The 14,340-nt window shown below is 41.1% G+C and overlaps 1 protein-coding gene across 3 annotated transcripts in view; it reads left to right on the forward strand.

The window, feature by feature from the left end:
• Positions 1-14,340, forward strand: part of cyc (basic helix-loop-helix ARNT-like protein cyc) — a 92,921-nt gene that overhangs the window by 18,944 nt on the left and 59,637 nt on the right. For 2 of the 3 annotated variants that reach the window (XM_053795044.2, XM_053795035.2), the window contains exon 5: positions 9,847-9,939. The exons of the other annotated variant lie outside the window; for it this stretch is intronic. In XM_053795044.2, the coding sequence (XP_053651019.1) occupies positions 9,847-9,939 (93 nt within the window). The remainder of the gene's footprint in view (positions 1-9,846; positions 9,940-14,340) is intronic. 3 annotated transcript variants of the gene reach the window in all.

Below are 14,340 nucleotides of genomic sequence, written 5' to 3' on the forward strand. Positions count from 1 at the left end.
ACTGTTTTGCATGATGGTAGGATTGCTGGTTTCTTTTTCTGTCTCATAAACACGCTAGATAACAGGGATATTTTGCTACTCCTACTTACACTTTGGTCACACTTCACAGACACGCACATGCATATATATATACATACATCTAGGTTTTTCTCCTTTTTCTAAATAGCTCTTGTTCTTCTTTATTTCTTCTATTGTCCATGGGGAAGTGGAAAAGAATCTTTCCTCCGTAAGCCATGCGTGTCGTATGAGGCGACTAAAATGCCGGGAGCAATGGGCTAGTAACCCCTTCTCCTGTAGACATTTACTAAAAAAGAGAAGAAGAAAAACTTTATAAAACTGGGATGCTTAAATGTGCATGGATGTAGTGCGGATGACAAGAAACAGATGATTGCTGATGTTATGAATGAAAATAAGTTGGATGTCCTGGCCCTAAGCGAAACAAAGCTGAAGGGGGTAGGAGAGTTTCAGTGGGGGGAAATAAATGGGATTAAATCTGGAGTATCTGAGAGTTAGAGCAAAGGAAGGGGTAGCAGTAATGTTAAATGATCAGTTATGGAAGGAGAAAAGAAAATATGAATGTGTAAATTCAAGAATTATGTGGATTAAAGTAAAGGTTGGATGCGAGAAGTGGGTCATAATAAGCGTGTATGCACCTGGAGAAGAGAGGAATGCAGAGGAGAGAGAGAGATTTTGGGAGATGTTAAGTGAATGTATAGGAGCCTTTGAACCAAGTGAGAGAGTAATTGTGGTAGGGGACCTGAATGCTAAAGTAGGAGAAACTTTTAGAGAGGGTGTGGTAGGTAAGTTTGGGGTGCCAGGTGTAAATGATAATGGGAGCCCTTTGATTGAACTTTGTATAGAAAGGGGTTTAGTTATAGGTAATACATATTTTAAGAAAAAGAGGATAAATAAGTATACAAGATATGATGTAGGGCGAAATGACAGTAGTTTGTTGGATTATGTATTGGTAGATAAAAGACTGTTGAGTAGACTTCAGGATGTACATGTTTATAGTGGGGCCACAGATATATCAGATCACTTTCTAGTTGTAGCTACACTGAGAGTAAAAGGTAGATGGGATACAAGGAGAATAGAAGCATCAGGGAAGAGAGAGGTGAAGGTTTATAAACTAAAAGAGGAGGCAGTTAGGGTAAGATATAAACAGCTATTGGAGGATAGATGGGCTAATGAGAGCATAGGCAATGGGGTCGAAGAGGTATGGGGTAGGTTTAAAAATGTAGTGTTAGAGTGTTCAGCAGAAGTTTGTGGTTACAGGAAAGTGGGTGCAGGAGAGGGAAGAGGAGCGATTGGTGGAATGATGATGTAAAGAGAGTAGTAAGGGAGAAAAAGTTAGCATATGAGAAGTTTTTACAAAGTAGAAGTGATGCAAGGAGGGAAGAGTATATGGAGAAAAAGAGAGAGGTTAAGAGAGTGGTGAAGCAATGTAAAAAGAGAGCAAATGAGAGAGTGGGTGAGATGTTATCAACAAATTTTGTTGAAAATAAGAAAAAGTTTTGGAGTGAGATTAACAAGTTAAGAAAGCCTAGAGAACAAATGGATTTGTCAGTTAAAAATAGGAGAGGAGAGTTATTAAATGGAGAGTTAGAGGTATTGGGAAGATGGAGGGAATATTTTGAGGAATTGTTAAATGTTGATGAAGATAGGGAAGCTGTGATTTCGTGTATAGGGCAAGGAGGAATAACATCTTGTAGGAGTGAGGAAGAGCCAGTTGTGAGTGTGGGGGAAGTTCGTGAGGCAGTAGGTAAAATGAAAGGAGGTAAGGCAGCCGGGATTGATGGGATAAAGATAGAAATGTTAAAAGCAGGTGGGGATATAGTTTTGGAGTGGTTGGTGCAATTATTTAATAAATGTATGGAAGAGGGTAAGGTTAGGTATCTAGGGATTGGCAGAGAGCATGCATAGTTCCTTTGTATAAAGGCAAAGGGGATAAAAGAGAGTGCAAAAATTATAGGGGGATAAGTCTGTTGAGTGTACCTGGTAAAGTGTATGGTAGAGTTATAATTGAAAGAATTAAGAGTAAGACGGAGAATAGGATAGCAGATGAACAAGGAGGCTTTAGGAAAGGTAGGGGGTGTGTGGACCAGGTGTTTACAGTGAAACATATAAGTGAACAGTATTTAGATAAGGCTAAAGAGGTCTTTGTGGCATTTATGGATTTGGAAAAGGCGTATGACAGGGTGGATAGGGGGGCAATGTGGCAGATGTTGCAAGTGTATGGTGTAGGAGGTAGGTTACTGAAAGCAGTGAAGAGTTTTTACGAGGATAGTGAGGCTCAAGTTAGAGTATGTAGGAAAGAGGGAAATTTTTTCCCAGTAAAAGTAGGCCTTAGACAAGGATGTGTGATGTCACCGTGGTTGTTTAATATATTTATAGATGGGGTTGTAAGAGAAGTAAATGCGAGGGTCTTGGCAAGAGGCGTGGAGTTAAAATATAAAGAATCACACACAAAGTGGGAGTTGTCACAGCTGCTCTTTGCTGATGACACTGTGCTCTTGGGAGATTCTGAAGAGAAGTTGCAGAGATTGGTGGATGAATTTGGTAGGGTGTGCAAAAGAAGAAAATTGAAGGTGAATGCAGGAAAGAGTAAGGTTATGAGGATAACAAAAAGATTAGGTGATGAAAGATTGAATATCAGATTGGAGGGAGAGAGTATGGAGGAGGTGAACGTATTCAGATATTTGGGAGTGGACGTGTCAGCGGATGGGTCTATGAAAGATGAGGTGAATCAGAATTGATGAGGGAAAAAGAGTGAGTGGTGCACTTAGGAGTCTGTGGAGACAAAGAACTTTGTCCTTGGAGGCAAAGAGGGGAATGTATGAGAGTATAGTTTTACCAACGCTCTTATATGGGTGTGAAGCGTGGGTGATGAATGTTGCAGCGAGGAGAAGGCTGGAGGCAGTGGAGATGTCATGTCTGAGGGCAATGTGTGGTGTGAATATAATGCAGAGAATTCGTAGTTTGGAAGTTAGGAGGAGGTGCGGGATTACCAAAACTGTTGTCCAGAGGGCTGAGGAAGGGTCGTTGAGGTGGTTCGGACATGTAGAGAGAATGGAGCGAAACAGAATGACTTCAAGAGTGTATCAGTCTTTAGTGGAAGGAAGGCAGGGTAGGGGTCAGCCTAGGAAAGGTTGGAGGGAGGGGGTAAAGGAGGTTTTGTGTGCGAGGGGCTTGGACTTCCAGCAGGCATGCATGAGCGTGTTTGATAGGAGTGAATGGAGACAAATGGTTTTTAATACTTGACGTGCTGTTGGAGTGTGAGCAAAGTAACATTTATGAAGGGGTTCAGGGAAACCGGCAGGCCGGACTTGAGTCCTGGAGATGGGAAGTACAGTGCCTGCACTCTGAAGGAGGGGTGTTAATGTTGCAGTTTAAAAACTGTAGTGTAAAGAACCCTTCTGGCAAGACAGTGATGGAGTGAATGATGGTGAAAGTTTTTCTTTTTCGGGCCACCCTGCCTTGGTGGGAATCGGCCAGTGTGATAATAAAAAAAATAATAGTTGACTGGTGGAAATTTTGGAGGAAGGACGCTTTTTCTGTAGTAATAATTGCTTTTCGTTGTGTATATTGCAACCGCTGGTAACTACAGGTTATATGAGATTCATGGTATACGTCTGGTATTTCAAGAAAAAAGAAACTAATGAAAGTCACTCCACTCCACTAAGTACCATTATAATACTGGTTAGTTGCTACTACTACACTGTATTCTGCTATTCACTGGTATCACTAGATTATATGCGAGTACACTAGCAGGCCAGGAAGCTTATTTAAAACAGTTGACCTGTGGTAAGTTTCTGGCGACTTCTGGCACCTGCCTCTATAGGCTTATCACTTCATTTACAAATTCACCTGTTTTCAAATGACACTTTAGCCTTTATCATCTATATACTAGGGAGCCACTGTAGTATACACTATAACACTATGTATACACAATGTTATCAGGGAGACTTTCTTTCCTCTGACAAAAAAAGTTCAATTATAAATAATATGAAAATAATATGAAATAATATGAAAATATATAAATAATATGAAAAATAGAAAAAAAGGTATATCGGCAACACTTCTACAAGCGGCAGGACTCGATGTTGCTGTTATGTGAGCATCCAGTGCCAACTTCTTGGCCTCATATCTCTGTAAATACTGACCCTAAGTTTTTTTTTTATCCTATAACACATAAAAGTGTGCTCTTTATTTTCATTAAAAAAAAAAAGATTTTTTTATTTTTCAAAATATTCGGGGCACTGGGGTAGTGAATTTATATATACATTTGGACCATTTTCGGGTTAAGTGAAGGTGTGGAGTTACGAAAAGTATTATTCAGAGGGCTGAGGAGGGGTTGTTAAGGTGGTTTGGTCATTTAGAGAGGATGGAGCTGGAGCAAAACAGGATGAAATGGAGGATGTATGAATCTGTAGTGGGGGTAAGGAGGGGTAGAGGTCATCCTAGGAAAGGATGAAGGGAGGGGGTAAAAGAGGTTTTGTGTGTAAAAGGGCTTGGACATACAGTGGGCATGTGTGACCGTGTTAGGTTGAAGCGAGTGGAGATGAATGGTGTTTGGGACTTGACAAGGGGTGGGAGTGTGAGAAGGGTATTATTTTGTGAAGGGATTCAGGGAAACTGGTTAGCCAGACTGAAGTCCTTGAGGTGGAAAGTACAATGCCTCCACTTTAACCCTTAAACTGTCCAAACGTAGATCTACGTTTGTACGCGTAGTGCGCTCTGAACGTAGATCTACATTTTATTTTTCATTCCTTCAAATTTGGCACAATAGGCTTGAGTCGCCTAGACATGAAGGAATGTGTCTGCGCACTCAGTGTGTGCAGTAATAAAAAAAATCAGTAACCACTTAGTACCTTGTGGGAGCACCAGTTCAATTGAGCACCAGCTAGAGCAAATAGCGTGGCATACATCAGTGATTCACTGATGCCATGTTGCATTAACACTCCCTTTTTAAGAGAAAAGTAAAAATAGGTTAGATAACTACATGTACATGAGTGAGTGTGGGTGGGTGTGAGTTGGAACTGACTAGCTTGTGCTACTAGGTCTGATGTCGTGCTCCTTTCTTCAGTGGATGTGACCTGACTAGGTGGGTCATTGGTCTAAGCTGGGGAGGTGACATGGACCTGCCATGCATGGGCCAGTAGGCCTGCTGAAGTGTTCCTTCTTTCTTATGTTCTTATGTATTCGGCAGGCTGGCCAGCTGACTGACTGGCTGGCTGGCTGGCTGGCTTTGGCTCTCTCTGTCTGTATCTCTGTATCTGTCTATATCTCTGTCTATCTATATAGTATCTATCTGTCTCTCTCTCTCACATGTACACATAAGTACAGTTATACATAGTGTAAATTACCTAGGATAACCCGAAATTTCCAGGCAAAGATAGACAGACAGACAGACAGATAGATACAGACAGGCAAACATGTTTGTGTGTATCAGTGAAAACAAGTAAAGCTAGGGTTCCTCCAGTGCCCATTTATCAAATGTCACTGAGCTGTCAACAGTTGTCATAACACCATTCTTCAAGGAGTTTGATATATACTCCAGGCACACACAGGGAGACAGAAAGACAGATAAGCAGAGATAGACAGGCAGGCAGACAGACAGACAGATAGACAGACAAGACATGTTTATGTGTAACAGTGATAACAAATACAGGAGGGTTAACTGGAGCAGTGCACATTTATCAAATGTCACTGGGCTGTCAACAGTATAGAGTTGCTTTTCATAACACTATGCTTCAAGGTATACTCCAGCGTGTTTAAAACATTGCTGAGACCTATAAATACTTTGTATATATTTCTAGACAATAGTAAATGACCAAGACAGGTGAAAATGTTCACCTGTCAATGTGATTGTGACTGAGTACTATTTCCGTACCTAATATTAGTGTCAGAACAGAGTGGCTATGAAATCACAAGAATTATTATAAATTGTAATTATTGGAACAAAAATTACATAAATTAAAATAAAAACGAGAAAAAAAGGTATATGGCAACACTTCTGCAAACGGCATGATTCGATTGTTGCCATCAGGTGAGCATCCAGAGCCAACTTCGTGGTCTCATATCTCGGTAAGTACTGACCCTAATTTTTTTTTAATCCTATAACATGTAGAAAAATGTGCTCTTCATTTAAAAAAAAAAAAATATTTTTCAAAATATTCGGAGTGCTACGTGAGTGAACGTAGATCTACGTTTGGACAGTTTAAGGGTTAAAGGAGGGGTTTGGGACATTTGCTGTTTAGAGTGATGTCTAAACTGTCGTATCTGTGCTCCTCTGCAAAGACCGTGATACTGTAGTATGAATGATTGGGTCACCTTGCCTTGGTGGGAGATAGCCAATGTATTGAAAAGAAAAATATTATGTAATTTTGTTGTATTTAATCAGGCCAACCTTACGCTGTACATAATGAGGTTGTTTCCAACCAGAGTATCTAAGTACACAAATCACCCACACATAGGAGAAAGAAACTTATGATGTTGTTTTGGTCCCACATGAACCATTAACTAGTCACACACTAACACATGCAGGTAAGAGAGCCAGTATATACATGTATACATGAGAAGGGGAGGGATGCAATGAAGAGAGGAGGAAGAAAGAAGGAAATGGAAATAGTAGTGGAAGAGTATTTAAGTGACTGCAGTGTTTATCCCACTGCCTAATGTTTAGTAATTTGTTTGTTGATGATTAACTTCTGTTTATATATATACAGTAGCCAAGAGGTCAAGCATTTAGTTTTTGACTTAGAGAAATAAAACTGCGTAAGTGGAATCATCGTACAGGTTAGCCATCACTAATCTGGCATCATCAGGACCTGTAGGGAGCTGGATTAGTGATTTTGCCAGATTACGGAATGGTTAGGTTAGAGTACACTTAACCAGTGGCGATATTTACACATCGGTGATTTCACACACTTTATGCCCTATTTTTGGTCCGTTTCGTTGTTCCAGTCTACCAAACTCAGCTGTTTCACTAGTATTCCTTCTATTCTGTCGATTGAGTACAAGAAACCGCCCATTCACCTATTTCAACTACCCAATAAAGTGGTCAGAAATCAGTAATTTGGCCAATTCCACACAAATTTCAAAAGATGCCAATTTCAAAATAGAGTCCAGAATAAACAATGCAGACATTCCTGGCACTAAAATAACATTTTCTCTGTTCATTAGTCATGTCTCCAGGCCCATCTTATATTACTCTTGCTCTCCATTTTGAATTGTTATTCACACAAAAAATGTGTCAGTATAGCTACTGAATTCCCTATACTTATACTTGTGTAGTATATTGTAGATCGTATCATCCATGTATATAGTTAGGCTCCCTTTCAGTAGGCTCAGCGACTAGCATGTGTGACGTCACATGATGCGCATGTTTTTTTTATTATCACACTGGCCGATTCCCACCAAGGCAGGGTGGCCCGAAAAAGAAAAACTTTCACCATCATTCACTCCATCACTGTCTTGCCAGAAGGGTGCTTTACATTACAGTTTTTAAACTGCAACATTAACACCCCTCCTTCAGAGTGCAGGCACTGTACTTCCCATCTCCAGGACTCAAGTCCGGCCTGCCGGTTTCCCTGAACCCCTTCATAAATGTTACTTTGCTCACACTCCAACAGCACGTCAAGTATTAAAAACCATTTGTCTCCATTCACTCCTATCAAACACGCTCACGCATGCCTGCTGGAAGTCCAAGCCCCTCGCACACAAAACCTCCTTTACCCCCTCTCTCCAACCTTTCCTAGGCCGACCCCTACCCCGCCTTCCTTCCACTACAGACTGATACACTCTTGAAGTCATTCTGTTTCGCTCCATTCTCTCTACATGTTCGAACCACCTCAACAACCCTTCCTCAGCCCTCTGGACAACAGTTTTGGTAATCCCGCACCTCCTCCTAACTTCCAAACTACGAATTCTCTGCATTATATTCACACCACACATTGCCCTCAGACATGACATCTCCACTGCCTCCAGCCTTCTCCTTGCTGCAACATTCATCACCCATGCTTCACACCCATATAAGAGCGTTGGTAAAACTATGCTCTCATACATTCCCCTCTTTGCCTCCAAGGACAAAGTTCTTTGTCTCCACAGACTCCTAAGTGCACCACTCACTCTTTTTCCCTCATCAATTCTATGATTCACCTCATCTTTCATAGACCCATCCGCTGACACGTCCACTCCCAAATATCTGAATACATTCACCTCCTCCATACTCTCTCCCTCCAATCTGATATTCAATCTTTCATCACCTAATCTTTTTGTTATCCTCATAACCTTACTCTTTCCTGTATTCACCTTTAATTTTCTTCTTTTACACACCCTACCAAATTCATCCACCAATCTCTGCAACTTCTCTTCAGAATCTCCCAAGAGCACAGTGTCATCAGCAAAGAGCAGCTGTGACAACTCCCACTTTGTGTGTGATTCTTTATCTTTTAACTCCACGCCTCTTGTCAAGACCCTCGCATTTACTTCTCTTACAACCCCATCTATAAATATATTAAACAACCACGGTGACATCACACATCCTTGTCTAAGGCCTACTTTTACTGGGAAATAATTTCCCTCATGTGTGCATGAGAATCCCTGTAACTCGCTCAGTTCTTCGCACTTAAGAGTACGACAGGCAACACAGGCATTCTGGGCCTCTCCCTCTCACACTCTGCTAATATAAGTGTTACCATCCAATAAGTGTGTTTAATTCCAACCATCACATCTCCACAAACCCTCCCGACAAATGGAGGATTTACTGTTATGGAGACTGCTGCATTATTGTAATACATATGTAAATTGTATAAATAATGTCAGCCCATTTGTGGCCACGTATTAGACTGGTGAGTTGGACACGTATTGGATGGTGACGTCATTTGTTTACTCTTGAACATTGATCACAGTTTATCTGAGTGAGCTGAGCTCATGGCGACTGACAGTGGCTTCAAAGCCACCTTGTCTTTTATGGACAATGTATGGTGTACGTGCTCTACACAACAAAAAGCATTTCATTTATTCGTTGGAACCATAGCCAGGGCTGAAAGTGAGCAAGTTATAACAATAAATGGAGAAAAAGAAACTGGAATAACTTACACAACAAGTAGCACCACCAAACAGTATCAGCAAGTTGATATGGTGACCCTGGAAATTTGGAATTATACTAGCCGAAATTAGTACCGGAATATTGATGGAGCCGGATTAATGATGGTCAACCTGTGCTTGGTTGATTCCAAATCTGCATAGTTCAATAGGTATTCTTCTGTCAATAAATCAGCTGTATCCCACTGAAGCAGGGTAGTTTAATAGGTATATGATTATTATTCAAGTTGGCATGTTATACAGAAGTACGTACTTGTCTTGTGACCTCAGAATGACAGTCATAACTCTTGACCTATAAGTTAGAATGAACTAAAATTTAAAGACCTGAGTTCAGAACATAGGACAACCCTGAATACCAAATTTGAAGAGATTTAGAGATAGTAGGATGTTAGGTACTAGTTGTCTTTTTTGGAGCTCCCCTTTAAGTATACTAACCTAGTCTAAATTCACACATATTTTAATTTTGAAATGCTGTATTTATAAATTGAGCACTGTTATGTGTACAGATACAAATATTGTAATTTGAGGATTGATAGATGGGTTTTATTACTACATTATAAAAATCACAGTAGACATCAGGAAAGGCAAATTAAAATTGCTAAACTAATATTTGTAGAAATTTTTGCAAAGTTAACTGCATTTGAGACTGTAAATCATGTTCTTAAATTTTGGTGCTGTTGTTTTCGATTATAATTTTGTTGTGCTGCAGGTCATTAAAAGAATTTTTTAATATTTCAGGCAGCGGATGGTTTCCTTTTTGTCGTGGGTTGTGATAGAGGCCGAATATTGTACGTGTCAGAATCTGTATATCAAACTCTTCATTATACTCAGGTATGAAGAAAAAGAAGAAGAGAAGTAAATGCGAGGGTCTTGGCAAGAGGCGTGGAGTTAAAAGATAAAGAATCACACATAAAGTGGGAGTTGTCACAGTTGCTCTTTGCTGATGACACTGTGCTCTTGGGAGATTCTGAAGAGAAGTTGCAGAGGTTGGTGGATGAATTTGGTAGGGTATGCAAAAGAAGAAAATTAAAAGTGAATGAAGGAAAGAGTAAGGTTATGAGGATAACAGAAAGATTAGGTGATGAAAGATTGGATATCAGATTGGAGGGAGAGAGTATGGAGGAGGTGAATGTATTCAGATATTTCGGAGTGGACATGTCAGCGGATGGGTCTATGAAAGATGAGGTGAATCATAGAATTGATGAGGGAAAAGGGTGAGCGGTGCACTTAGGAGTCTGTGGAGACAAAGAACTTGGTCCTTGGAGGCAAAGAGGGGAATGTATGAGAGTATAGTTTTACCAACGCTCTTATATGGGTGTGAAGCATGGGTGATGAATGTTGCAGTGAGGAGAAGGTTGGAGGCAGTGGAGATGTCATGTCTGAGGGCAATGTGTGGTGTGAATATAATGCAGAGAATTCGTAGTTTGGAAGTTTGGAGGAGGTGTGGGATTACCAAAACTGTTGTCCAGAGGGCTGAGGAAGGGTTGTTGAGGTGGTTCAGATATGTAGAGAGAATGGAGCGAAACAGAATGACTTCAAGAGTGTATCAGTCTGTTGTGGAAGGAAGGCGGGGTAGGGGTCGGCCTAGGAAAGGTTGAAGGGAGGGGGTAAAGGAGGTTTCGTGTGCGAGGGGCTTGGACTTCCAGCAGGCATGCGTGAGCGTGTTTGATAGGAATGAATGGAGACAAATGGTTTTTAATACTTGACGTGCTGTTGGAGTGTGAACAAAGTAACATTTATGAAAGGGTTCAGGGAAACCGGCAGGCCGGACTTGAGTCCTGGAGATGGGAAGTACAGTGCCTGCATTCTGAAGGAGGGGTGTTAATGTTGCAGTTTAAAAACTGTAGTGTAAAGCACCCTTCTGGCAAGACAGTGATGGAGTGAATGATGGTGAAAGTTTTTCTTTTTTGGGCCACCCTGCCTTGGTGGGAATCGGCCAGTGTGATAATATAATAAATTATTTTTTATTTATTATCACACTGGCAGATTCCCACCAAGGCAAGGTGGCCCGAAAAAGAAAAACTTTCACTATCATTCACTCCATCGCTGTCTTGCCAGAAGGGTGCTTTACACTACAGTTTTTAAACTGTAACATTAACACCCCTCCTTCAGAGTGCAGGCACTGTACTTCCCATCTCCAGGACTCAAGTCCAGCCTGCCAGTTTCCCTAAACCCCTTCATAAATGTTACTTTGCTCACACTCCAACAGCACGTCAAGTATTAAAAACCATTTGTCTCCATTCACTCCTATCAAACACGCTCACGCATGCCTGCTGGAAGTTCAAGCCCCTCGCACACAAAACCTCCTTTACCCCCTCCCTCCAACCTTTCCTAGGCCGACCCCTATCCCGCCTTCCTTCCACTACAGACTGATACACTCTTGAAGTCATTCTGTTTTGCTCCATTCTCTCTACATGTCTGAACCACCTCAACAACCCTTCCTCAGCCCTCTGGACAACAGTTTTGGTAATCCCACACCTCCTAACTTCCAAACTACGAATTCTCTGCATTATATTCACACCACACATTGCCCTCAGACATGACATCTCCACTGCCTCCAGCCTTCTCCTCGCTGCAACATTCATCACCCATGCTTCACACCCATATAAGAGCGTTGGTAAAACTATACTCTCATACATTCCCCTCTTTGCCTCCAAGGACAAAGTTCTTTGTCTCCACAGACTCCTAAGTGCACCACTCACCCTTTTCCCCTCATCAATTCTATGATTCACCTCATCTTTCATAGACCCATCCGCTGACATGTCCACTTCCAAATATCTGAACACATTCACCTCCTCCATATTCTCTCCCTCCAATCTGATATCCAATCTTTCATCACCTAATCTTTTTGTTATCCTCATAACCTTACTCTTTCCTGTATTCACTTTTAATTTTCTTCTTTTGCACACCCTACCAAATTCATCCACCAATCTCTGCAACTTCTCTTCAGAATCTCCCAAGAGCACAGTGTCATCAGCAAAGAGCAACTGTGACAACTCCCACTTTATGTGTGATTCTTTATCTTTTAACTCCACGCCTCTTGCCAAGACCCTCGCATTTACTTCTCTTACAACCCCAACTATAAATATATTAAACAACCACGGTGACATCACACACCCTTGTGTAAGGCCTACTTTTACTGGGAAATAATCTCCCTCTTTCCTACATACTCTAACTTGAGCCTCACTATCCTCGTAAAAACTCTTCACTGCTTTCAGTAACCTACCTCCTACACCATACACCTGCAACATCTGCCACATTGCCCCCCTATCCACCCTGTCATATGCCTTTTCCAAATCTATAAATGCCACAAAGACCTCTTTAGCCTTATCTAAATACTGTTCACTTATATGTTTCACTGTAAACACCTGGTCCACACACCCCCTACCTCTCCTAAAGCTTCCTTGTTCATCTGCTATCCTATTCTCCGTCTTACTCTTAATTCTTTCAGTAATAACTCTACCATACACTTTACCAGGTATACTCAACAGACTTTTCCCCCTATAATTTTTGCACTCTCATTTGTCCCCTTTGCCTTTATACAAAGGAACTATGCATGCTCTCTGCCAATCCCTAGGTACCTTACCCTCTTCCATACATTTATTAAATAATTGCACCAACCACTCCAAAACTATATCCCCACCTGCTTTTAACATTTCTATCTTTATCCCATCAATCCCGGCTGCCTTACCCCCTTTCATTTTACTTACTGCCTCACGAACTTCCCCCACACTCACAACTGGCTCTTCCTCACTCCTACAAGATGTTATTCCTCCTTGCCCTATACACGAAATCACAGCTTCCCTATCTTCATCAACATTTAACATATGATAATATAATATGAAGAAAAAGATAAAAATGGTTACAGTGTGTTTGCCTGACCTTTCATGGTAGGTTATATTAAGTGATAAGTCATTTATACAGTTGAGCATCAGAAATCATGAATGCTTGATGCCAAGCCCCATGCACAGACAACTACTGACTAAGGACAACTAATCATTATTTCTTTTAGTCTCAGGTGTTGACATAACAACTGTTTGCATAGTGTCTATCAGTAACTTGTACATGACTCATGTTTTTCTCAATTGATGCATAGTAATGTACAGCATCTACAATAATACAGAAACCTTTCAATAGAACTATAATGCCTTTCCAGTGCCTCCACCTCCCCATGTAACATTCCCTGTCTGTTGGTTTTAACTGCTAAGTCCACTTACTCTCCAGGCTTCCTCACCTTTTTTATCTTTCCACAACAGTTCTTATTCTCAGCAAAATTTGCTGATAAATCTCACCCATTCTCTCATTGGGTCTTCTTTTGCACTCCCTTACCACTCTGTTAACCTCCTCCTTCCTCTCTTGATACTTTGTTTTCCAACTATCATTTTTACATTGCAAAAACCTCTCATATGCTATTTTTCTTCCATTCCACCATTTTTACCTTATAATTCCTCTTCTCACCTGCACCCACCTTTCTATGAATATAGTACCTACAAACCTCTGTTACATGTACAATGGAACCTTTGTTTTTGTATGCCCTGGTTTTCGTAGGATTTGGTTTTCGACGACTTTTTTCATCGAAATTTTGTCCCAGTTTTCATACATCCGCTCAGTTTTCATGGAGTTGCTGTACCAAACACGTCCACCTGCCCGCGCCCACACGAAGCATCCCATGCATTATGACTCAGTCTGTCTTTGTTTCTCATTGAGTGAGCATCACCCCGAGTGTTCATCCGAAACATTTTGTAATGATCCATTTTTTTTGTGCTTGTTTATTGAGTGTGACTGCTAAATAAGCCACCAGGAGGCCAAAGAAATTTCTGAGTGCCAGCCCTTTGATAAAGAAGGTGAAAAACACGATAGAATTCAAGAAAGAACTCGTGGCAAAGTACAAAAGTCAAATGAGTTGCAAAGGTTTGTGGAGAAATATCACCCTAACAAAGCTGTTGCAAGCTGTGTCTGCAACATGTTCAATGACAGTGCCTTGTCCCGTTTTAGGCAAATCTCAGAGAGACACCAGAAACAAACCTCTCTGGACAGATTTTTTATGCAACAGGGGTCCAGTGACTCAAGCTGATCCTAGTGCCAGTAAAAGACAAAGAAGGGAAGTAACCCCGGATAGGGCCTTCATACCTGAAGTCCTTATGGAGAGGAATTTCGCTTTCAAACAATAACCTCTCCTCCTCCCTCTTCCCTCCTCGCTGTCTTCCATATGCCAACAAGAGTCTTCAATGA

This window comes from Cherax quadricarinatus, chromosome 37 (genome assembly GCF_038502225.1).
Source record: "Cherax quadricarinatus isolate ZL_2023a chromosome 37, ASM3850222v1, whole genome shotgun sequence".
NCBI classification, from domain to species: domain Eukaryota; kingdom Metazoa; phylum Arthropoda; class Malacostraca; order Decapoda; family Parastacidae; genus Cherax; species Cherax quadricarinatus.